This window comes from Narcine bancroftii, chromosome 11 (genome assembly GCF_036971445.1).
Source record: "Narcine bancroftii isolate sNarBan1 chromosome 11, sNarBan1.hap1, whole genome shotgun sequence".
In the NCBI taxonomy this organism is placed as follows: Eukaryota; Metazoa; Chordata; class Chondrichthyes; order Torpediniformes; family Narcinidae; genus Narcine; species Narcine bancroftii.
Window position 1 is genome coordinate 34821563 of NC_091479.1, and position 27297 is coordinate 34848859.

At 42.9% G+C, this 27297-nt stretch overlaps 1 protein-coding gene across 2 annotated transcripts in view; it reads left to right on the top strand.

Annotated features, from left to right (window-relative positions):
• The first annotated feature begins 16599 nt into the window (after positions 1-16599).
• Positions 16600-27297, top strand: part of LOC138745722 (endophilin-B1-like) — a 46053-nt gene continuing 35355 nt past the window's right edge. Inside the window, exon 1 of one of the 2 annotated variants that reach the window (XM_069902994.1) lies at positions 16600-16774. In XM_069902994.1, coding sequence (XP_069759095.1) covers positions 16703-16774 — 72 coding nt within the window. In that variant the 5' untranslated portion in view covers positions 16600-16702. The remainder of the gene's footprint in view (positions 16775-27297) is intronic. The other variant, XM_069902993.1, reaches the window with a different exon arrangement.

Here is a 27297-nt window from a genome sequence, read left to right on the forward strand (position 1 = left end):
AATGAAATGGGGCAGGTGGCGGAGGTGAGCATTGGGAAGAACTTCAGATCCAGTGATCATGGGTTAATTAGATTTAGCTTAATTATGGAAAGGGATAGGTCATGTCTGAACTCAAAGGTCTTCGAGTGGGGGAAGGCCAGATTTGAAGAAATGAGAAGAGATTTGCAAAGAGTTGTGTGGGCTGATCTTTTAGCTGGAAATGATGAACAGGAAAATTGGAGGGTATTTAAAGGTGAGATTTTGAGAGTACAGGATCATTTTGTTCCAGATCGGCTGAAATGTAAGATTATAAGTTCAAGGGAGCTGTGGATTTCTAGAAACATTATGAATGATTCGGGATAAGAGGGAGGCCCATGCTCAATATAAGAAACAAAAGATTGATGAGATTTATGATCCTTACTTATATTGAAGAAGGAACCTCAAGAGGGAAATTAGAAAGGCAAAAAGAAGGTATGAAGTATCCATAGCTAATAAGGTGAAAGTGAGTCCTTCGGGTTTTTACAGATACGAGAACAGTACAAAGAGGGTTAAGGATAGAGTCCGTCCACTGGAAAATGGGAACGGTGGACTATGTGTAAGTGAGAAGCTGTATGAGATGGGGGAGATATTGAACAATTTTTTTTCTTTTCTGTATTCACGAGCAAAAGGGACACTGGACTATGTGAGATAAATGAGGTGAATGGCTTAGTTATGGAAAGGATAGGGATTAGTAAAGAGAGGGATTTGGAGCTTCTAGGGTCAATAGAGTTGGATGTCTCCTGGTCCTGATGGGATTTTCCCCAGGACATTAAGGGAGGTCAGGGAGCAAATAGCCGGGGCTCTGACAGTGATGTTTCAAACATCACTGGAGAAGGGTGTGGTGTCGCGGGATTGGAGGGTTGCAAATGTTGTTCCACTGTTTAAAAAAAGCAGAAGGTGCAGGCCAAGTATTTATCGGCCAGTAAGTTTTACTTTGGTGGTGGCAAAAGTTATGGAGGGTATTCTCAGAGATAGTATGTACAAATATCTGGATAGGCAGGGAATGATCAGGGGCATCCAGAATGGGTTTATGAAGAGAAAATCATTTTAATGAATCTTGTTGAATGTTTTGAAGAGGTGACAAGGCAAGTGGCTGAAGGTAGGGTGGCTGACGATATCTATTTGAATTTTAGTAAGGCTTTTGATAAGGTTCCGCATGTAAAGTTAGTTAGGAATGTTCAGTGACTAGGGATTAATAGATAGTGAGATGAGTCAGAGGTGGCTGTAAAACAGACAGCAGAGAGTCATGGTGGACAACTGTCTGTGAGGATAGAAGCCTGTGACGAGCGGTGTGACTCAGGGATTGGTGCTGGGTCCCCTGATGTTTATCATTTATTTTCATGATTTGGATGAGGGGGTGGTTAACTGGGTAATCAAATATGCAGACGATACAAAATTAGGGGGACTGGTGGAATGTGAGGAAGGTTTTCTTGGATTACAGGATTTGGTTTGTTTGGAAAAGTGGACTGAAAGATGGCAGATGGAATTTAATGTTGACAAGTATGAGGTGCTGCATTCCGGAAAAAATAATGTTAATATGACATATGAAGTTCAGGGATGGGCATCGAGGAAGGCAGAGGAACAGAGGGATCTTGAGTTATGGTACAGATTTCCTTGAAAGTGGTTTCCCATGTAGACACGGTAGTTAAGAAGGCATGTGACATGCTGGCCTTCATAAATCATAGCATAGACTAGAGTATAGCTGTTTAAGGCATTGGTGAGGCCATGTGCAGAGAAGATTTACAAAAATGTTGCCTGACTTACAACATCTAGGGTACAGAGGAAGATGAAGGAGACAGCGACTTTATTCATTGGAACGTGGACAATTGAAGGGGGTTATGATAGAGGTATTTAAAATTATGAAGGTAATAGATAGGCAAGACATGAGTAGACTCTTTCCACTGAGGGCAGGGGAGGCTGGAACAAGAGGGCATGAGTTAAGTGTAAGGGGGTAAAACTTCAGGAGAAATGTTAGAGGATGTTTCTTCACTCAGAGTGTGGTGGCAGAATGGAATGATCTTCCAGAAGAGATAGTTGCGGCAGGGTCCTTTCTGTCATTGAAGAGAATGTTGGATGTGTACATGGATATGAGGGGGTTGGAGGATATGGGCAGAGTGTGGGAAGGGGCTGGGGAATGGTTAGGGAGTGGAGTGGTTCATGTGAAATGGCATGCACTCGAAAGGCTGTTATGGCTTGTTTCTGTGCTGTAAATTGTCATATGGTTATATGTGCCGGGCTCCACGAGACAAGGTGGGACATAATGAAGTGTTTGCTACCGGCAAGTTTAAAAAAAGTCCCGTGAGTATCCCACACTTTCCGGCAGGAGTCTCCACAGATCAACGTGCCATTCCTCGGCACGCTGCACCAAGCACAGTCCATTAAATGGGTGAGTACACAGCTGTCTGTCTTATGTTTTCGTGCGCCCACTAAACAACTCTTATTCTGCCTTGTCTCACTGACGAGCATCCAGTCCAGAGACCTCCATCCCCCTCGTATCCCTGAACTTGTCCAAATTCTTCAATGCTAACATTGAGCTCATATTTCCTCATGCAGCTGGCAGCTTGTTCCACTCTCCCACCACCTTGTGTGGAGAAGTTCCCCCTCATGTTTCAACTAAACTTTTCCCCTTTCATCCTTGGCCCACGTATTAAGGACTTTTCCAAGAGGCGGAGTCTGAAGAAAACAACCTCTATCCTCAAGGACCCTCACCACCCAGGCCAAGCTTTCTTCACCCTGCTATCACCAGGGAAACAGGTCCAGGAGCCTGAAGACGAACACCCAATGGTACAAACACAGCTTCTCTCCCTCTGCCATCAGATTTCTGAATGGACAAGGAACCACAGTCACTCTCTCACTTACTCTTCATTTTGCACAAATAGATTTCTTTTTTAAAAATGTAATTTATAGCAATATTTGCACCTATATTGTTGCCACAAAATGACAAATATTGTGACATGTTCATCATAATAAATTTTTAATTCTGAACACTGCGCGTACATCAGAAAACAATCATAGCTCAAAAAACAATTTTAAAAGATGAATTAACTATTTCCAGGCTCCCGTCCCTTTTATGTCTATTTTTCTAAATTCACTCCATAATCAAGACATCTCCACTTAACCCAACCCACATTTCTTCTACTATTTAAAGCACTCAGTAATACACCAAGGCAGTAAAATAAAAATTCAATGCTGGAAATACTCGGCAAGCCATCTACTGGAAAAATAATCGGCTTTAAAACCTTCAGGTTGATAACCTTTCACTGGGATTCAAGAAGATGATCAGACAAACCTGATTCTCTTTTTGAGAAAAAGAAGAGGAGAGATAACAAACTGAATAAGTGGGATGAAAAGCCCAACAGCAGAATTGGCTGCTGGATGAGTGAAGTCGACTCATTGATCAACACATCTGTCTGGATGGAGGGATAAAGGATAAACAAGACAAACATGATGCCATCACTGTGAGGTTCAATACGACAGCTGCAGAGAATCTGAAATGAAGGAATGGTGAAAATACTTGTTTTTGGATCAATGTGACAAAATTTGACCTGACAAAAGAAAACAAAATTCCTTTGCTCTGCCAGAACTCTCTAGATCAAGGGACACAATAAAATAATCCAAAAGCCAACGATATGAAATTGAACAGCAAGTTATAGAAATTGGTAGCAAGAGATAAAACACAGTTACATAATTCCATGAAAGTGGTGTCACAGGACGACAGGGTTCTAAAGACAGCTTTTGTCATCTTGGCCTTCATTAATTAACATATTGAAAATAAGAGTTGGGAAGTTATGATGAGGTTGGATAAGATGATGGTGAGGCCACTTAGGAGTATTGTGTGCATTTCTGGGCACCTAGCTACAGGAAGGGTATTAGTAAGATTGATAGAGTGCAGAGAAGATTTACTTGGACGCTGCCAGGTCTTCAGGAGTTGAGCTACAGGGAAAGGTTGAACAGGTTGGGACTTTATTCCTTGGAGTGTCGAAAAATGAGTAAGAGATTGCTTAAAGTGGAATATGAATGGGAAAAAAGGCTGAGAAAGACTGCAGTCGACCCAATTGTGAAGGAAAGATTTTGCTTGAGATAAATTGTCATTGGCCCATTTCCTCTGGAGTTATGAAACCACGCACAGAACAAGTCAATGACGTACAATTAAAACAGTGGTTTTCAAACTTTGTTTCCCCAATCACATAGCTCATTAAGTAATTCCTTACTAACAGAGCACTTCTGGCAAAGGGATTAAGTGGAATTTGATCCAGGGTGTGGAGGAGGAGTTTGAAAATCACTGCTCTAGATGAAAAGATTTCTCCATCTCCGTTTTAAGCAGAAATCCTTTTATTATGAGGTTGTACCCACTGGTCCTAAACTCTCCCAGTACTGGCAAAATCCTCTCTATCCAGCCCTTTCACTATTCATCAGATTTCAATGAGGTCCTGCCTCATCTTTATAAACTCGGGCGAGTCCAGGCCCAGAACCATCAAATGCTCCTCAAACATTATTCCTCTCATCCCCAGGATCATTCTTGTAAAACAAGTCTGGGCCATCACATCCTCTCTTAGAAATGGGGCCTAACATTGCTCACAACACTTACTAGATCAGGACAACCAGAAGGTGGTCACGGGAGGGAAGACAGCTGCAGGTCTGCCTAGAGTCCATGGATTGGATGGTGTTCAAGGAGTCAGCTGAGGGGGAGTCCCGTGGCAAGATGGCGTAGGAAAAAGAAGTTCGAAGACACCTCTCCCTGACTGAACTGTTCAATACTCGAACCGTAATGTCTCGTTTGACTTTATCAATGTTTTGAACAATAATTTTCTACTGTAGAATTCTGGAAATGAAGAAAGAAAAAAAACAGTGTTGAGCACGATCAGTTGCCCCAATTATCACAGAGACAAAGACTGAGGGGAACGATAGGCTTTATTACACACAAGACTGCAGGCCCGGGTCCAAGTGAGGGAAGTGAAGGCCTGGATCACAGTGGAGGAGTCGAGGGAGGAATCCAGGAGAGGATGTCATCAGGAGGGGGGTTGCCAGCCCGTGCCTGTACTGGTCAGTACATACAATACCATTTCATTACAAGCAACTTAGAAAAAACCTAGGTTGTCAACCTGTGAAAAGTGCAGAAGAAGCAAGGCCGACCTTCCAGAAGGAACCTCAGGACACGTTAGACATGGATCCGAAGCCTCAACGTGCAAGTCGGGAGCAGCTGGAAGAAATGTTTGCATCCTCTGCACATCCGGAGATGAAAGATGGCGCCAAGATTTTTGGCCGGGCCAGGAGGAGCGCTAGTAAGGAATTCGACACGAGCCGGGCTTGACTAAGGAGAGTGGGGGGTGAATGCCCGAATGTGAGCTCTAGATACCGGGAAGGGGACTGCCTGTATGCAGCGGAGCATCTGGAGATGTTCTCACTTGCAGGAAATTCTGGATCCGATCTACAGTCCGGCTGCCAGGTATGATGTGGAAGAGAAGAGGTGGAGGAGGACAACTCAGAGGTTCAAGAAGAAGAAGAGCAAGATTTACTACTTGCTGCAGTTGGACTCACTGAAGGAAGGCCTGAGGCTTGAAGAACATCTCCTTCTCCAATGAAAGCTGTTGTTTCACCAGATACCTTCCCCAGACTTCAAGGCCCCTCTACAGAACTGATCCATCAAAATGAAAATATGATGTCTTCTGTGAACTAAGGTTTTGAAACTTTAAATGATCAATTTGCTGGTATGAAGGAAAAAAAATGGCTGGTATGTGTGAAGAAATTACATCTATTGAAGTTGATATTAATAAGAGTTTAACAGCAGTGGACACTGGACAAGATCAATTTAAGAGGATAGAAGAAGTTTTTAATGACTGTAAGGATCGTGTGGACCATTATGCAGAGAGAATGGATCATATTGAAGATTTATTTACAGGCTGGGATGTCCAGAAGAGAGATTTGTTACAAAACATTGATTCGTTGGAAAATCAAAGTTGTCGTAATAATATTAAGATAGTTGGTCTGCTGGAAGATATTGAAGATTCAAATCCTGTAAAATTATTTTTGGAAATAGATTCCAGAGATGTTGGGAGTTGAGTTTTTTTAGATCGGGCTCAGAGGGCGTTAAGGACAAAATCTTTTCCGGGTCAAATGCCAAGTGCGGTTCTTTTAAGATGTTTGCGATATCAGAATAGAGAAATGATTTTGCGGCTTGCGGTTCAGAAAGCTCGCCTTGATCAAAGCCCTACGATGGTTCAAGGCAATATGGTTTTATTTTATGCTGATTTAAGTCAGGAGATTATTAAGTGACGGAAAGAGATTAATCTGGCCAAAGCAGTTCTGTGGAAGAAAGGGTATAAGTTTACTTTACTTTATGGGCCTGATCAGTCTCAATGTTTTGAGAGTCCTTATGGTGCATTAACTTTTGTGAATTCCTTCCCAGATTTGAAGGAATTAATGGGGAAAATGTCTGAGGGTAAGATTGGTATGGGTATGGGGAAAAGAAGTTGGAATCAGAATTGGTGAGTGTTGTTGAAGATGAAGCTCAAGCTCAATGTGGGTGTTATCACTGGGATGACTGATGGGTTTTAATGTTCAGTTGGGGGGTGGTGGTTGACTCGACTACTTCTAAAGTCATCTGCCACTTGTGGTATTAGCTGCACCTGGTCCACAGAGGGGGATCCGACTCTTATACTCGTAGGTTTTTTTTACAGGATTTTCTTCTTTGAAAAGAGGGGTTTGTGAAGAGCATTTACTTGTGTGAAGTGTCAATCTCAGGAGGAAATTAAGTTATGGCTCATTTCAATTTTGTGATCTTTAATGTTAAAGGACAATAATCCGATTGAAAGAAAGTGAATATTGGCATATATAAAGAAAATGAAGGTTGATCTTGCTTTTTTGCAAGAAACTCATATGTTTGAGAAAGAACATATGAAATTGAAAAGAGATTGGGTCGGACATGTTTTTCATCTCCATTTAATTCGAAAGCTCGAGGTGTTGCTACTTTGGTTCATAAGAAGATACCGTTTCAGTTGGAATCATTCTCTGCCAAATCATTTTCTCGAAGACAATCAAGATAACTAACCTGTTCATTGAGCACTGTGCCTGGACTCAGATTCACAAACTCACCTGGCAAGGTCAGCATACAGCCATTGACTAGCTCTACCACTAAACATCCATGATCTGCCCTAACAGCAGTAGGCATGCAAAGGAGAACCATGGCCAAACGTTCGCTCCATGGAGATGCATCACCACCTGCTTTCAATTGTCAATGGAAACGCTCAAAGAAGCTGTTTGCCTGAAATGCTCAGTGATAATTCAGGTTGTGCCCAGAGGATCAGTGAGAGCTCGGACCAATGCTGACTCGAACTGAAACCTTTGATCTGTTGTAGTAGTGCCCAGAACACCAAAAGATGGAATCCAATGATCCACAAAAGCCCAAACAATTGTCTCTGCAGAGATGCCGATGATAGGAATTTCATCCTGCTACCTGGTCGTCCAGTCCTCACATGTGAGCAGATAAGTACATTGCCGAGTTGGCAGAAGTGGACCTTCCAAGCCACAAGGTGCACGTGCTGGAAATGGGAATCCAAAACAACAAAATCCCCCAGCTTGAATTTCATGTGCCTGGAGACTTTAGGCCATTGAACCAGCAAGCAAGTCCTTGCCCATAATCCAACATTCTGTTCAACATGAAACCAGATAAAATCTTCCTTAACCAGTTTTATTGATGCTCTTCTACCAGGAAGAGATAGATTATGAAGAGAAAATCTCCTGCCTCATAGCTGCCACACAAACGGCAGAGTCCTTCCTGTTGGTGGAAAAAAAATCACAGGCCAACTTTTCACCCGATTCATCCAGGGTCACATCTTGAAAATGGAGACCAGAGTTGACCTGATGAAATCGGCATCAGTGTGCCGTGCATGAGCCATGGCAGTGAAATCGATGGCAATTGTTGGATGTAATGTCGCGCCTGGATCGGGCACCAGCCACAGCATTCACTTTTCCTCAGATATGCTGTGTGTCCGATGAAAATTGTAGGATGAACTCCAAGTGCCAAATCTCTCTGTGCAAATAGAGATGTGTGCTTCTATTTTCAGAATGCAGAAGAGGCTGGTGGTCTGTACAAATTGTGTAACAATGACCTTCCAATAAAAAGCTGAAATATTGAATTGGAAATTTGGATTCATGAGAGAATTACAAATAAATTTGTTTCAAAATTGTATCTACTATTTCAAGAGGAATCTCCAAACCCAGACTTGAATAAATCAAAAGAAAGATGGGAATTGCATTTGGGAACTGAAATTGACCCTTTTTGCTTGTCTGACATTTGTTGAGACAGTAATTAATGTTTTTCATAGATTAGTTAATTACAAATTTATTCATCAATTATATTTAATGCTATATCAATTAATTTATTGCAATTTTTTCAAATTTATGTCTTAGATGTGGCACAGAAATTGGTACGTTTATACATTCTCTTTGGTCATGTCTCAAGGTGACATCATTTTGGAAAGATCTGGGCAAGTTTTTGGAACAAATTATAATAATGTTTACCATCAACACCTGAGCATTTACTTTTGGGAAATGTATATGATTTGGAAGCCTAATTCAATTTCTCAAAGAACAATTAATTATTTTTATAAGTTGCATTGACAGTGGCCAGGAGATGTATAGCAATTCCATGGAAATCTGAATCCCATCTTAAAATTGATTGTGGGGAAATGCAAAATTGTATTCCCTTAGCAAAGGTGATGTATAATATTAACTGGGTATGATACATTATTCAAAATATGGAAACCATATTTAGATATGGGTTTGGATATCTAATGTATTTACTTCTCCACCCCACCACCACTTTTCATTAATCTTAATGGTTGAACCTTATCATGTTGGTTTAATTCTAATATTTTTTTAATGTCCTGCCTTTCCTTTTGGGAGGAAATAGTTATCACAGGAGCTTTGAACCTAGATCTGTTTTTTTTTTCATTATACATTTCTTCTCTTCTCACTTTTATGGACAGTACAACCATTTATTTGTTATTCTATTTTGATCAATGTATCATTTGGATACGATTCTGGTATTATATTGTACTGTATACAAAACTATAAATTAAAAAAAAAACTGAAATGTTTCACTGCGAGATAGATAGCTCAGAGTTCTTGCCCAAATGTACTATACTTTGCCTGAGCCGGTGACCGCTTGGCTGAAAAAAAACACCGGAGATTCCAATTGCCCACAGACTCGTTGTTCGAACACTCGTCCCACAGCACTGTCAGATGCATCTGTGGTAAGAGAGCAAGATCTTGGGCATTTGATGTACAACCTTAGTGACATATGTCAGAACAGTGTTCATATCATGGAAAGCATAAACAGGATGGTCTCCCAAAGATAATGTCTTTTTGAAGCAGAGATCAGATCCTTTGAGTCGTACAGCAAGAGGTGTAGTGGCATTCACCAGGAAACAGCAATAAAAATCCCTCATACCTCAAAACCATCACAACTGGCCAAATGTAACAGAGGGAGGAAATTCTCAAATTTCACCCACTTTCCATTCATCAGGCAAAATACCATGTGGCATAACTCTAGCTCCCAAAAATACAAGATCAGAAACACCAGAAACACTTTCCTGGGATTGATCACGGTACCACATTCCTCAAGCCTTAGAAACAATGAGATAAGGTGGCTCTTGTGCTCCTCTTCATCCACACTTACAACCAGATCTCCTCAATCAACACAAGCACCAAACAAACCCATGGACAGTGAGTTCGTGGTCCATGACCCACTGGAATTTCTGAGCTGCATTCCATAGACCGAATGGTTTTCTCAGAAACACAAACATGCCGAACGGGAGCATCACTGCTGTCTTTGTGACATCCAAATACTCAAATGGAATATAATAGTAAGCACATTCTAGATCTATTTTGGCAAATGCAGATTTGCCATGGAGGTTTGCTGAGAAGTCTTGTCAATTTGGAATATTGTGTCAGTCAGGCATGGTGGAATTGTTCAGGGGACGATCATCTCTGCAAGGCTGCCAATCTCTAGTTTGTTCAGAACCACATACAATCGTGAAGCCCAGCAGCTGTCAGATCTGTGGGCTAGGCACAATTCTTGCCATTCCAATTTTGAAATTTTAAGATAATCCGGGGTATTACAAGCCTGCGTCTCATAGACCCTGCCTTTTTATGGTGGCTTATTGCATGTCTGCACACCATTATGATGGGGACACGAGGCGAGGAAAAGACTTGAGGAAGGCTTGGAAAGGGCAGGAGCCAGGTTGAAGACTTGTCAGGCAGCAGATGGCATTGGAAGGACAATAAATGTAGGTCACTTGCATTCAAGAGCTGCAGTCCACACAACGGCATTTTGACAAATACATCACTGAAAAATGTGACAAGAAATTCTCTCCCAAAGTGGAACTGGCCACATTTACAACTGAAAACCCACCCAAAACGATGTGAAGCTGAAATGAAATGCAAGTGACCTCTGGGCATATTTGAATAAGAGAATCATTTGTAGCTGAATGAACACATGACATATTAGCAAATCTATGTTCCTCAGGAGTTGGAGGGACAGGCACCGCTCCAAAGTGACAGATAGTTTTGGAGTTTTACATAGAGATGCCAAACTAATAACCTATTCTAACAACTGCCTAGAATTGTTCCATTTTTCTCAGTTGCCTTCGATAATCTCTCCCAAATGAGGACAAAGGAACATCGAATCTGCTCCGTAAACTGAAACAAAACTATTTCTTGATTTAATACTCAGTGATCTGGCTTCCACTACTGTATGTGGCAGCGGTTCCACAGATCCACGACCCTCTGGCGAAACAAGTTCTTCCTAATCTCTGTTTTATAGGATAACCTCTAATTTTCTTGTCCTCGATTCACCCACCAAGGGAACCATCTTACCCGCATCCACCCTATCTAAACCTTTCAATACACAAAATCCCTCCATGAGATTTCTTCTTTAATTTCCTGTACTCCAATGAATACAACCCAAAAGCTGTCAAACACTCCTTGTACGTTATCCTTTGCATTTTGGGAATCATCCTAGTCATTCTCCTCTGCACCCTCTCCAACAACATCACATCCTTTCTCACATAGGGGGCCCAAAACTGCACACAGTACTTGAAATGAGGTCTCACCGGTGCCCCATAGAGCCTCATCAACACCTCTTTACTCTTGTACACTAATCCTCTTGAAATGAATGCCAACATAGCATTCGCTTTCTTCATGACCAATTTCACCTGGTTATTAACTTTTAGGCTTCCTTGCACAAGGACACCCAGGTCCCTTTGCACATCCAAGGTCTGAATTTTCATCCCATCCAAATAGTATGCTTCCTGTTTATTTCCACTGCCAAAATGTACAACTGTACATTTCTTGGTGTTAAATCTCATCTGCCATCATTTTGCCCAGTTTCCTAATCTGTTTATATCCTTCTGCAACTTTACGGTTTCTCCACTTCCTACTCTGTCCCCTATCTTGGTGACCTCCGCAAATTTGGCCACAAAACCATTTAAATCACAATCCAAATCATTAATTTATTTTCCTTGGAATATATCTATCCTGCATTCCTTTTATTACTGCCACATGCCATTCCAGAATCGATCATCACTGAACCTGAACATGTTTATTGTGATGAACGTCTTCCAATAAATGTTCTGGGTTTAATTTTTTTAAATCTTGTTGTGGTTCCTCTTCATCACCTCTTTGGAAGTTGAATTCACAAAATTTTCCAAATATTTTTTCAGCAATAATTCTGTGGTACAGAGGATTACTCATCTTTCCTAGAGGTTAAAAGTTGCATTTTGATTTTGTTGTCTCAACTGAACATTGTACAAGGTGAAGGCTGATTAAAATGGATTCAGTAATGATGGCCTTCAAACTTTGCATTATTGCTGTGGCTACACAGCTTGAATGATAAACTGCTGTTTCTACAGGGAATTAACTCATGGAAATGTTCTAAATATATTCATTGGAGATAGACCTCTGTGAAAAGTTTACTGCCCATCGGCAACAATCCTTGAAAAGAGATGAATCATCACCCAACAGAGCAGCCCAGGAATAGGCCATTTGGTGAACAATATCTGTGGTGACCATGATGCTCATTTAAATTAATCCCATCTGTCAGCACATGGTCCATACACATCACCCATTCCTTCTTGTTCATGTGCCCAACCAAATGCCTCTTAAATTATGGTGATTTCACCACTATCCTGGCTGTGTGGGCCCTACCCCCACCGCACTGTGCAAAAACCTGCCTCACTTTTCTCCTTTTCCCCCTCTCATGTTCAATATAGGCATCGTAGTATTTTTACATCTCCCACGGGGGCCGGGAAAGAAGAAATCTGTCTTCTCCAGGACTACAATAATTGGATAAATTTCAACCAGGTCATCTCTCACCCTCCCATGCTCCAACGAAAAGTATCCAAATTTGTCCAACTTCTCCTCAGACCCAATGCTCTATCCCAAGCAAACACCAGATGAATTCCTTTTGTCATGCAGCAACTAGAATTGCAGAAAATACTCAAAATGTGACCTAATCACATTTAATACTTAATGCCCTGCTCAATGAAGAATACTTTCTTTAACACCCTACACTTGTGTTGCCACTTTCAAGGAGCTCACGCTTGTACCCCAAGATCCCTCTATGCAACAGTATGACAAGTCCTCTCGAAGAGCAAGACACTTGTCCAGATTAAACTCCATCTGCCATTTCTCTGCCCACATTTAAAAGTTATCGGTTTGGAAGGGAGAATACGAGGGGAACTTGGTGAATCAGCAGGAGAGAGAGTGAAACCTGTGGAGGGGGGAGGTGGTGGACAGGTTACATGATTTTGGAAAATTCCATATGCATACTATCGAGTCACAAATGCAATAAGAGATGGTTCCTCTGGATTTGACCTCACCCTGACAATGGAGGAGGCAGAAGACAAAGGTCAGTGTGAGAATGGAATGGAACTTAAAACGGCTTGTGACCATGAGCCAAGATGGCCATTGTGATCAAATTGGAGGTGCTCAGCCAATCTGTCATTTACTCTGCATTGGGTTTCCTGCCACAGAGAGAACAGACATGGTTGGAGGAGGTGATTGTGAAACTTTACCCTGCATGAGAATCCCTCGATGGTGGTAAATGATGTAGATTGCAGGAGAAAATGACCGAGGAGGGGGAGGAATTAGGAGTCTGTAATTAGTTGAAAGATCCTACTGCAAGATTCTTCAACAACGAGTAGTAAAGTAGCTTCAGTCTATTCTCCCTCTCAGAAAGATTTAGTTAATAAACAAAACAATATTTCAGCACAGCCAGGGGCAAAAGGGCTCTTAATTTAGTCTTGCAATCAACAGACTTTGAAATTACCCACCGTAAATGCCTCAAAATTCAATTCACTTCTGGTGGAAGTATAAGAGCCAGTGGCTTGCTTAATCAGATTAGCCTATTCTGAGTTTCCATTTTGACTTTCACACCATCAAATGCAAGCCCCAGTTTTGTTCCCCAACTATTTTCTATCCTTACCCTCTTTGCAATCTCATCTACCTGAAATTGGAACAAACAACAGCCAATTTTGCCATGTATAAATCAAAATAATTTACCCACAGTTTAACATCACTGTAGCCACTGAGGGATAACTTGTGCCCATCAGGAAACTGCACCACCCACTACAGGGTGCTATTTACCTTGGTGTTAATGACTCTTTTCCAGTGTTACTTTCAGACATAATGACATATTAAACATGCACAATATTTATTTTCTTACTGACCAGAACTATAAAGCATTGTGTGAAAAGGTAAAAAACTCAAGTCAACCAGGAGATACAAATTTCTGACTGCAATGTTGCTGCCCAAATTTGCTACATTATTGAAGTCTCACAGAGCTTACAACAGATATTCAAATCGAGCAATAACAGAAATAACAGAATATTACGGCACGGTACAAGCCCTTTGACCCACGATGTTTTGTTGATCTTGATATTTCTAACAAAAAAAAACCCTGTAGCAGCTACTGCGGTAGATGCTACTAAATAAAGGAAAACACATACAAAGGTAGTCAACTCAAGACTGGTTTATTGCAGACATACAGACCTTTTATTCCCTGCCTCTCAATGAGAACATTAGTGAACACCTGGTCCAGAGGACCAGCAGGTTAAAGCTACCAGCCATTTGTGCCCCGTGCCTTTAGGCAGGGGCTTCATCTGATCCACTCATTGTACTTTGGTGCCCAGCACTGTTAGCCTGCGACGTGTCAGGTAAGTCTGTGAACTGACGGTGGCATTGCGTCCGCTACAACCCTGTTTTTCTTTCACCCATGTAAACCTGTCTTAGAGTCTCTTAAATGCACCTTACGTGATATTGTAATGGATAAATATATTTGGAGAATTTGGTAATATTTGGGATTTTGGTAAGATTTAGAGTAGGTTACATACATACACACACATATATTATAAAACATTTTATTTGAAAGACTGAAGATATATTGAAGATCTCTGGAGAAAGTTATTCACATTCACAAGTTGGTGTTAGTCGAACTGATGTCATAAAATGAATGACCATTGTTTGGAAATGGAGCCAGGATGGCTACAAGTACTTTTCTGCAGGGTGCTTAGAGGAAAGTCACACGTGGGTTTTGTTTATCTAACAACAGCTTGAGCAGAAGAAAGAACTCCTGTTGTTTGGAATAAGAGGAATGGAACTATGTAATAGCTTGCAAAAAGAAGTTACCATCTGGAAAATCCTGATGGGGCAAGTTTCCTCAGCCAGACATTGAGGTGACTAATGAAGGTACCTCAGTTGTGGAAATCCTGGAACAACAAATCTCTAAAAACGCTACAAGAACCTTCCTGAGCAGGAAACATTTACCTTTCGAGCACCAAAACCTGGTGAAATATAGAAACGTTCAATTCTGTGCACAGCAGAAGAATTGCTTGCATCCAGATAACTTGGAAGAAGGAGAAGTGAGATTGAACAATATCTGCTTAGATAATGACATTGGGAATGTTCAAAGTAGGAAATGGGTTCTACCAGCAGGAGTTTCTATTTGATAAAAAATATTGATAGGTGGCTGGCAACATACGTTTCTTAAAAATTAATACTCTACCCTCTCCCTCCCTAAACCACATTCAGCCCCATGACATCTTTCCACATTGCATTACTGGGACCATCAAGGACCTGACCCATTTCCCATCTCTCCTTGCAATGCCAATATGGCAGCTGCCATTAAGAACTGACAAATCATATGCAAGATGAACATCATCATGACATCCTGCTTAAAAAGAAGGGTCAACAAACCTTCCTAATTTTGTCACTACATTTTTATTTCGATTCCCATGGGGCATGAGCAAAAAATGTGCCATCCATTGGCTCACCAAATTATGAGTAAAATCATGATCCCTGTTCAAGAAAACCCATAACCTTCAATGGTACACAGATAATCTAGGAAGAATTCTGTAATAAAGTTGAATGAAACATTGAAAGAATTTCCCGCTTATAAACACTGAGATTGTAGCATGCCAAGAGACCAGGTGAGCAATAAGAGGCCAAATCACTGCCACACTCGGATAGTCCAAGATGGCACGGACTCCCCTTCACTGACGAGAAGGAGCCCACTCCTAGCACCATGTATGGGCTGAGGAGCCCTCCACTTCCACGTAGAGGCAGACAGCTGGAGAGTGACGCCATGACACAATGACGTAAATCGGGAAGTCAGGGAGTACGTCACCAGAAGTGGGTGGGCCAGCGAGCACATGTGGGGAATTTAAAACAGTAAAGCCAGTCTTTGCTACAACAGGAACAACGGATGGAATCAAACACATTCTATGAACATTTGGAAGCAAAAAAAAATGGATTGGTTTTCCATCCCTTCCTAAGCGACCCAATGACCCCAAGTCCTTCCCGACTTGCGACCGCAATGGAACTCAAAAGTTCAGTCAGATACCACAATGGACGCAAGTCGGAGTTTCCCCCCCGTGCGAGGAGCCCTGAAGTCTTAGAGTGTATTTTTAAAATAAAATGATTTTCAAAGGGGAACAGAGACACGGGACACGTAAAACCCAAAATGTGCGGATTGACTTTGGGACTCAGTGTCTCAGGGTCCATCGGTTGGGGAAGCCATCTTAATTTCAGTGCGCATGCGCGACTTGTGGCTTTGCTGAGTGGCCCGTCAGTCGGCACGTGCATATTAGCCGCACATGCGCAAACCCAACTCCAAGTCGCAAATCCACCGCGCATGCGCCAAACAGACTTCCAAACTTCTTCTTGCCTCTCCCCCGCCCCTTTCCCGCTGCCAGTTACCCCACGGCCTCCGGCCTCGCCCAGTCGGCGCCATCAGGCCTCGCACCGACGCCTCGGCTCCACTCAAACACCCCGCCGGTACCGGCCGCTCCCGGGTGGGGCCCGGAGGGCTGCCGGTCGCCCGTTTTCCCTGGACCGCGCGGCTGAGGAAGGTCCCGGCGCCTCCGCCAACTTCCTCCCATTCGCGCCCGCATCGACGCGACGGACCCCGAGCAGATGACGTCGCCGCCAACGTCCCGCCTCCTCACAGCAAGAGCCAATCAGCCCGCGAACCCACCCATCAATCCAACCCGACCCCAGCGTCTCATCCAATAGCGGCCTCACCGAATCAACCCTTGACACGCTCAACTACTTGTCCTGGTGAATGTCTATTGCTGCTGGGTTTTGGGGTCCTTTGGGATCATAACATGATAGTCTGACGACGTACATGGACTTCCTTCCCACTCCATCCATTTTGGACCCCCACATGAAGAGTGAAACTGCTCCAGCCAGGGCAGAGGTGTGTGAGATGGGCCTGGTGGGAGATGGGGGTTTGGAGATGGGCCTGGTGGGTGACAGGGGACAGTATTGGGGATGAACCCAGAGGATGGAGACCACCCCCGGAGCTCCGGTTCACCAATGGGTCACTCACCTTGGCCCACGGTCGTGCGTTGATCTGCGGGAATGTGAATTAGATGCAGTTGAGGTTCATCTCCCGGGTCTGCTCCCTGGTTGAGGTCCCCAACACCTGTTGGGACAGAAACCACTTTCACCACTGGCTCGGGGTGCAGCAACAGGAGGGTGACAAGGGGAGGGGATGCAATGTATGCGTACCAGGTCAGGGACATGGGACGAGCCCAAGAACTGGAGTGGTGGTGAAGGCTGAAATCTTAGGGGCATTTAAAAGGCTCACCAAGTGTCACAATTTCCCAATAACCGATCGGCTGCTTAGACTTTAAGAAATGTCTTCAATGAAAATGAAATATCCTTGGAATTCTCTACCCTATTGAATGTGACTGTGCACCTGGCTGGAGGTATTTGGACATACTATATAAACCTTGCTAAGTACCAGTGCAGGTTGGAAACGTTCGACTTCCTTGGGGGTCAAATCAACAGGCACGGAACTAAACCCTGCTTGAAAAGGTAGAGGTTGTTCAGTGCTTCCCCAAACCCCACATAATGAAGGGGCTGCAAGAATTCACTGGTACCATTAATTTTTATCACCGATTCATACCGGTAGTGGCCCACATCATGCGGAGAAAGGTAAAAACATTACCTGGGACAATGAGGATTTGGAGGCATTCCAGAAGGCCAAGGACGCACTGGCCAACACAACCCTTGTGGTACACGCCAGGCCAGAGACACCCACCACTCTCACAGTAGATGCTTCCAGCACAGCAGTAGGGGGTGCACTGGAGCAATTCATCGAAGGGGAATGGCAGCCTCTGTCCTTCTTTAGCAGACACCTCTGGCCACCTGAACTCAAATGCAGTGTCTTTGACTGAGAGCAATTGGTGCTGTACCTGGCAGTCAGGCACTTAAAGTATTTTTGGAAGGTAGACAATTCAGTGTCTTCATGGACTAGAAGCCATTAACTTTTGCCTTCCATAAAGTGTTGGACCTGTGGTCGGCCAAGCAGCAGCGACTCCTCTCATATGAGTCTGAGTTCACTACAGACATTCAACACATCGTGGGTGATGCACTGCCCCACCCCCGCAATCAAGTCTGACCAGGCCCTGTCCCAGTGAATAGACTATTTAGCCCTCGGCAGGGGACAGCAGGATGACCCTGATATTCTTGCAAGCAAGACAGCAGTGTCCAGGCTCAGGCTGGAGGATGTTAACATCGACCCTGGTAAGTAGACGCTCCTCTGCGGCATTCCAATGGCAAATCCCACCTCATCGTGCCGACAGCATGGAGATGGCAGTTTTATGATGAGGTGCACAACCTGACGCACCCGGCCATCAGTACTGTCAAAATGGTGGTTAATAGGTTTGTCTTGCTGAGCCTTCAGAAACAGGTTGTCAGTGGGCCAAGGCCTGTACACTCTGCCAGATGACCAAAATGCAGACATACGTGAAGGCACCACCCCAGACATTCGAGCCAGCATCACATAGGTTCAGCCACATCTACAATGACATTGTGGGGTCACTTCCGGCCTCCCGCGGGATGAGTTACCTTCTCACCATGATTGACTGCTCCATGAGGTTCCCCGAGGCGGTCCAGCTGGCTGACACAACCACTTGTGTCCTCCATTAAATTGGAAGCGGTAATAAATATGAACGAAAGTTTGATAATAAATAGTCTCCCTTGCAGTTGGGGTACAATGTATTTCTTAAGATCAGAGGAATCCTGGAGCCAAGACAAAGTGATCCTGTGTTTCCCAAGGATTTGATTGAGTTGTTGGGGTAGTTGAAAGTGAAAGGTCCGAAAGGTCTCCTGCTCCTTCCACTGCCTTTGTGTTCTGTCTTGCGATGCTGATTGGGTTCACCTGTGTGTTCGCTCAATCGCTCGCTGATTGGTTGCTTCAGTTGCGCGAGCCAATGGGTTGATTCGGTGAGGCTGCTATTTGATTGGACGCTGAAGTCGGGTTGGATTGATGGGCGGATTCGCAGGCTGATTGGCTTGTGCTGTGGGGAGGCGGGACGTTTGCGGCGGCATCGTCTGCTCAGGGTCCGTTGTGTCCCCGCTGGCCCAACGGGAAGAAGTTGGCGGCGGCGCCGTGATCCACAGCCGCGTGGTCCAGGGAAAACGGGTGACCAGCAGCCCGCTGGGCCATACCCGGGAGCGGCCGGTACCGGCGGGGTGTTTGGGTGAAACCGAGGCGTCGGTGCGAGGCCTGATGGTGTCGATAGGGCGAGGCTGGAGGCTGCGGTGTTACTTGCAGCGGGAGGGGGCGCGGAACGTGATTGGCAAGTCTAGTTGGCGCATGCTTGATGAGTTTGCGCATATCTTGCAGATACGCATGTGCCGATTGAGGGCCACGAAGTGAACTGTTTGCGCAAGCGCCAACTGACGTCTGGCGCATGCGTACAGAAATTAAGATGGCTGCCCCAGCCAATGGACCCTGAGTCACAAAGTCAATCCGTACATTTTGGGTCTTTTGTGCCCTGTGTCTCTGTTCTCGTTTGTCAAATCATTTGATTTTAAAAATAGGCTCTAAGACTTCAGGGGTCCTCACACGCGGTCAAAACCCCGACTTGCGACCATCGTGGGCACCCTCCCAGGACGCGACCATTGTGGTACTACGGTCGCAGGTCGGTGAGGACCTGTCGGGGTCATTGGGTCGCCTTGGAAGAGATGGAAAACCAATTCGTTTTTCTTTGCTTCCCAATGCTCATAGAATGTGTCTGATTCCATCCGTTGTTCCCGTTGTAGCATCACATTCTTCATCAAGTTAGATGTTATTTTTTAAAGTTGTGTCACTTGAACAATAATGCTCCAATCCTTCTGATCTTGACGTACCATGTGTCTAAAATGTAATTTTTCTCAGTTACTTGTCCAAATTCCTTGAAAAATATAGGGACTTTGGTGTAATTTTGGCCACATTTCGAGTGTTTTCTGCAATTCTAGTTGCTGCATGACAAAAGGAGTTTATCAGGGGGTTGCTTGGGATAGAGCATTGGGTCTGAGGAGAGGATAGTTTGGATAGTTTTCTCTGGAGCATTGGAAGCTGAGTGATGACCTGGTTGAAATTTATCCAATTATTGTAGTCCTGGAGAAGGTAGATTTCTTCTTCCCCCTCCCCTGTGGGAGATGTAAAAATACTACGATGCCTATATTGAACATGAGAGGGGAAAAGGAGAGAAGTGAGGCAGGTTTTTGCACAGTGCGGTGGGAGTCTGGTCCACGCTGCCAGGATAGTGGTGAAATCACCACGATTTAAGAGGGTTTTGGTTGGGCACATGAACAAGAGGGAATGGGTGATGTGTATGGACCATGTGCTGACAGATGGGATTAATTTAAATGAGCATCATGGTCACCACAGACATTGTTCACCAAATGTCCTATTCCTGGGCTGCTCTGTTGGGTGATGATTCATCTCTTTTCAAGGATTGTTGTCGATGGGCAGTAAACATTTCACAGAGGTCTATCTCCAATGAATGTATTTAGAACATTTCCATGAGTTAATTCCCTGTAGAAACAGCAGTTTATCATTCAAGCTGTGTAGCCACAGCAATAATGCAAAGTTGAAGGCCATCATTACTGAATCCATTTTAATCGGCCTTCACCTTGTACAATGTTCAGTTGAGACAACAAAATCAAAATGCAACTTTTAACCTCTAGGAAAGATGAGTAATCCTCTGTACCACAGAATTATTGCTGAAAAAATATTTGGAAAATTTTGTGAATTCAGCTTCCAAAAAGGTGATGAAAAGGAACCACAACATGATTTTAAAAAATTAAACCCAGAACATTTATTCGAAGATGTTAATGACCAGGTGAAATTAGTAATGAAGAAAGCGAATGCTATGTTGGCATTCATTTCAAGAGAAATATGTACAAGAGTAAAGAGGTGTTAATGAGGCTCTATGGGGCACAGGTGAGACCTCACTTTGAGTCTTGGTGCAGTTTTGGGCCCCCTATCTGAGAAAGGATGTGATGTTGTTGGGGAGGGTGCAGAGGAGAATGACGAGAATGATTCCCAGAATGCAAAATATAATGTATGAGGAGTGTTTGACAGCTCTTGGGTTATATTCATTGGGATATCGGAAATTAAAGAAGAAATCTCATGGAGACATTTTTTATTTTGAAAGGTTTAGATAGGGTGGATGCGGGTAAGATGTTTCCCTTGGTGGGTGAATCGATGACAAGAAAATTAGAGGTTATCCATCCAAAACAGAGATTGGGAAGAACTTCTTTTGCCAGAGGGTCATGGAGCTGTGGAACTTAATGCCTCATACAGTAGTGGAAGCCAGATGACTGGGAGTATTCAAACAAGAAATAGACAAGTATCTCGTTAGTGAGGGCATGAAGGGATATGGGGAAAAGTGTGGAAATTGGAAGGAGTGTAGAGTAGCTCAGTGTGTATTTATGGAGCAGGCTCAATGGGCCTGGTGGCATGGTTCTCCTCCTTTGTTTTGGGATCTTGTTCTCATTTGAGAGAGATTATCGAAGGCAACTGAGAAAAATGGAAACATTGGAGGAAATTGTTGGAGTAGGTTATTTGTTTGCCATCTCTATGTAAAAGTTCAAAATTTTCTGTCAGTTTCGATCGGTGCCGGTCCCTCCAATCCTTGAGGAACATAGTCTTTCTAATATGTCATGTGTTCTTTCAGCTACAAATGATTCTCTTATTCAAACATGGCCAGAGGTTACTCATGCTTCATTTTAGTCTTGCCATCTTTTTGGGTAGTTTTTCAGTTGTAAATGTGGCAAATTCCATTTTGGGAGTGAATTTCTTGTCACATTTTTCCGTGATGTATTTGAAAAAACGTTGTGTGGACTGCAGCTCTTGAATGCAAGTGAGCTGCATTTGTTGTCCTTCCAATGCCACCTGCTGCCTGACAAACCTTCAACCTGATTCCTGCCCTTTCCAAGCCTTACTCGTGTTTTCCTTGCCTCATGACCCCATCGTAACGGTGTACAGACATGCAATAAGCCACCATATAAAGGCAGGGTCTGAGACGCAGGCTTGTAATACCCCCAGATTATCTTAAAATCGCAAGATTGGATTGGCAAGAGTTGGGCGTATTCCACAGATCTGACAGCTGCTGGGCTTCACGGTTGCATATGGTTCTGAAAAAAACTAGGGATTGGCGGCCTTGCAGAGATGATCGTCCCCTGAACAATTCCACCAAGCCTGACTGATAAAATATTCCAAATTTACAAGACTTCTCAGCAAACCTCCACAGCAAATATGCATTTGCCAAAATAGATCTAGTACCTACTTACTATTAGATTCAATTTGAGTCTCCGGATGTCACGAAGACAGCAGTGATGCTCCCGTTCGGCATTCAGTCTATGAAATGCAGCTCAGACATTTCAGTGGTTCATGGACCACTAATTCACTGGCCTTGGGTTTTTTTGGTGCTTGTGTTGATCGATCAGATTCTGGTTGTAAGTGTGGATGAAGAGGAGCACAAGAGCCACCTTATCTCATTGTTTCCAAGACCTGAGGAATGTGGCATCGTGATCAATCCCAGGAAAGTGTTTCTGGTGCTTCTGATCTTGTATTTTTGGGACCTAGAGTTATGCCACATGGTATTTTGCCTGATGAATGGGAAATGCGTGAATTTTGAGAATTTCTTCCCGCCATTAAGGTTGGCCAGTTGTGATGGTTTTTAAGTTGGAGGAATTTTTATTGCTGTTCCCTGGTGAATGCCACAGCATCTCTATTACCTCTTGCTGAATGACTCAAAGGATCTGATGCCTGTTTCAAAAAGACCTTAACTTTGAAAGACGATGCCGTGTATGCTTTCCATGATGTGAACACTGTTCTTACAAAGGCCACTAAGCTTGTACATCAAATGCCCAAGGCCTTGCTCTCTTACCACAGATGCATCTGTCAGTGCTGTGGGACCAGTGTTCGAACAACGAGTCTGTGGGCAATTGGAAACTTTGACATTTTTTTTCCAGCCAAGTGGTCACCAGCTCAGGAAAATATAGTACATTTCGGCAAGAACTCTTAGCTATCTATCTCGCAGTGAAATATTTCAGTTTTTAAAAAAAATATATGTATAGTTTTCTATACAGTTCAATATAATTATAGAATCGTATCCAAATGAAACTTACAATTATGAAAATAGAATAAAAAAAATAAATGGTTGAACTGTATAGAAAAGTGAGAAGAGAAAAAAGTATAAAAGATAAAAAATACAGATCTAGGTGCAAAGCTACTGTGATAACTATTCCCTCCCAAAAGGAAAGGCAGGATATTAATAAAATAGTAGAATGAAACCAACATGATAAGTTTCAACCATTAAGATTAAAGAAAAGTGGTGGTGGGGTGGAGAAGTGAATACATTAGATATCCAAACCCATATCTAAATATGGTTTCCATATTTTGAAGTATGTATCATACCCAGTTCGAATATTATAAGTCACCTTTGCTAAGGGAATACAATTTTGCATTTCCCCACAATCAATTTTAAGATGGGATTCAGATTTCCATGGAATTGTTATACATATCCTGGTAACTGCCAATGCGACATAAAAATAATTAATTGTTCTTTGAGAAATTGAATTAGGCTTCCAAATCATATACATTTCCCAAAAGTAAAAGCTCAGGTGTTAATGGTAAACATTATGATAATTTGTTCCAAAAACCTGCCCACATTTTTCCAAAATGATGTCACCTTGAGATATCTCCAGATACAATGTATAAATGTACCAGTTTATGTGCCACATCTAAAATATGAATTTGAAAAATTAGGAATAAATTAATTGTTGTAGCTTTAAATATAATTGATGAATAAAGTTATAATTAACTAATCTATCAAAAACAATAATTATTGTCCCAACAAACGTCAGACCAGCAAAAAGGGTCAATTTCAGTTCCCAAATCCAATTCCCATCCTTCTTTTGATTTATTCAAGTTTGGATTTGGAGATTCCTCTTGATATAGTAGATACAATTTTGAAATAAATTTCTTTGTAATTCTCTCATGAATCCCATTTTCTAATTCGATATTTCAGTTTTTTATTGGAAGGTCATTCTTTGACCATTTGTACAGACCACCAGCCTCTTCTGCATACTGCAAGTAGAAGCACACATCTCTATTTGCCCAGAGAGATTCGGCACTTGGACTTCATCCTACAATTTTCATCGGACTCACAGCACATCTGAGGAAAAGTGAATGCTGTGGCTGGTGCCCTATTCAGGCTCGACATTACATAAAACTACTGCCATCGATTTCAGTGCCATGGCTCATGCACGGCACACTGATGCCGATTTCATCCGGTGAAACCAGATCAACTCTGGTCTCCATTTTCAAGATGTGATGCTGGATGAATCAGGTGAAAAGTTGGTTTGTGATTTTTTTCCCCCAACAGAAAGGACGAGGCTGTTTGTGTGGGTGGCTATGAGGCAGGAGATTTTCTCTTCACAATCTATCTCTTCCTGGTAGAAGAGCATCAATCAAACTGGTTAAGGAACATCTTACCTGGCTTCGTGTTAAACAGAATGTTGGATTATGGGCAAGGACTTGCTTGCTAAGTCAACGCCCTAAAGTCTCCAGGCACATGAAATTCAAGCTGGGGGATTTTGTTGTTTTGGATTCCCATTTCCAGCACATGCACCTTGTGGCTTGGAAGGTCCACTTCCGCCATCTCGGCAATGTACTTCTCTGCTCACGGGTGAGGACAGGACTACCAGGTGGAAGGACGAAATTCCTATCATCGGCATCTCTGCAGAGACAATTGCTTGGGCTTTTGTGGATCATTGGATTCCATCTTTTGGTGTTCTGGGCACAATTACAACAGATCGAGGGTCTCAGTTCGAGTCAGCATTGGTCTGAGCTCTCACTGATCCTCTGGTCACTACCTGAATTACGGCTAAGCATTTCAGGCCAACAGCTTCTTTGAGCATTTTCATTGACGATCGAAAGCACCATTGACAGCAGGTGGCAAATCATCTACATGAAGCGAACGTTTGCCCATGGTTCTCCTTTGCGTGACTACAGCTCTGAGGGCAGATCATAGATGTTTAGTGGTAGAGCTAGTCTATGACTGTATGCTGACCTTGCCAGGTGAGTTTGTGAATCTGAGTCCAAACACAGTGCTCCATGAACAGGTCAGTTTTCTTGATTTTCTTTGAGAAAATGAGATAACTCTGATGTTCTCCTATGTGGCAGCATCTTCTGCAGTGGATGTGCCAAATGATTGTCAACACTGTACTCGTGTGTTTCTTTGACATGATGTTGTTCGTAAACCACTTTAGCTCATTTACGATGGTTCTTTCCAGGTCTTATGACACCATTCATAGTGTTTTGTTATTGACAGGAATGGAAAAGGTAACACTGTTTCCATCAACAGGTTGAAGCCAGTGTATTTCGAATGTCCACATTCTGCATCAGGGCCAGAGCAAAAGGACCAGTCGTACCCCTGCATCGCCTGTCTTTCAGTATCATACGAGATCAGGTGAACTGTCAACCCTCCAGACCATTACACTGGGGACAGTTCCATTCAGTCGCCTCCTTGCATGGCTCGGAGGCTGGAGGTGGGGGGGGGGGAAGGGGGCTGTCACGGTGATGCATCTGCCTGCTTTGGGAACGGTGCCATTTGCCGCTGATGATGTATTTGAAGCATCGCACTGGAGGAATAGCCCATGTGTCCGAGTGTGTTAAACATCAGTGTATGGGTGATGGATCTCCGATGCAGGAGGAGTAGAGAGAGAGGGTCAGGATTACAATGTGGCAATGAGCCAATGAGAAGGTCAAAGGGGTTTGGCTGGGTGGTCTTTCGGGAGTTGAAGAATGCAATGTTGTGTCTGAGGAGGATAAAGAAGGTCGACTCCATTGTCTTCTGGAAGAAACGAGTGAGGGTATTCTTTAATTGTTTGTAAACGATGGTATATCAGTGCCATTACAAATCTAACTCTTCCCTACCTCACACTCATTACCCTCTTTTATTTTTCCATCCATGTATCTTAGAGTGTTTTGAATGTCCTTATTGTACCAGCTCGCACCTCCACCCCAGCAATGCATCCCAGACCCTCACTGCTCTGTAATTTTTTTAAAACTTGTTTAGACGATCAAATCAAAAGATGAATGAAGTTCTACTGCTACATCTCGTGATCTCATCATCATTTCTTTGCAGATTATGTTTGTCTTAAATAGACACTATGAAGGAGAGGGGGAAGGGTGGATCCCTTATTATATCTGCTGTGCAAATACTGCGAGCTGCATTGTTACACCTCATAGCAACACATGTAACACCTCATCATCAGATTTTTAAGAATACTGGGGAATATTAATGATCTAAAATGCCCAAACTGGGGAAATAAGTCAAGATAAATGCCTCGTATTCCCAAATCGGAATGCACTTTGGAAGGCATCATTGGGTTTTTGTGACTTGCTCGTGAACCAGAACTTCTCTTACATGGGTTCTTGCTCCTAAGACCATTCTCTTGCTTCCATTTCAATGAAGTGGCTACTTTCCCTTCCTGGCTCCCATGTAAGCTCGCTCTGGCTTCTTTTGTACTGACTGTCATTATGTTGTTGCAAAGTATTGTCCATCCATCTTTTCTCAAAATCTGAACTAATCCGTACCAATTCACGAAATATTGATGCTCTCCATTTATTGACTTTCTTGATTTGAGTTTCTTCCTGTCCAACATGGTTCGACAGTGGATGGCACAATCGCAACTCTGTTGCGCTGCCAGTGATAGGGATGGGGTTCAAATCCTGCTCTCTCTATGAGGAGTTTCTATGTTCTCCCTGTGTGTGCTTAGGTTTTCCCCAGGGTGGGGGAGGGGCCTCCAAATTTTTCCCACTGTTCAAAAAGTATGGGGGTGTTGAAGGTCAACTGGGAAGCACAGGCTTGTGGGCCTAAAGGGTCTGTTACTGTGTTGTATCTAATCTTAAAGTATTGCATTGACTCTGATATGTCACCAATGTAAATCTTGGTAGTAATGGTGTTCATGATTCTGCTTTGTCTTGATCTCTGCGGCTATTGGCCTCGTCTCTCATGTGAAACCCTATAACTTGGATGATTTTGAATTACCTAGTTGTAAGCAGTATATTTGAATGAATAGCTTTGCTAATTCCTCACCATGTTCATGTTTAAAGTCTATCTATCCTTGTCTGCCCAGGCTGGACTGGAAAATTGTAAATGTTACTCCACTCTTTAAGAAAGAAGAGGCAAAAGACTGTAAATTTTAGACCACATCTTCACATAAAAAAAATAATTATCACGTAAATTATGTTATCTCTTCCAAACAAATACAAGTTTTCATTTTGCCAACGATTCATATTTAAATCCACATCATTTTTCCACGAAATAACAATACATTCCCCAACCAATGCTAATGCGAACCGAATAAACTCAATTTGAGATTTATCCATTCTTAAACCCATTGTTAAAGTTGTAATATACCCCATTC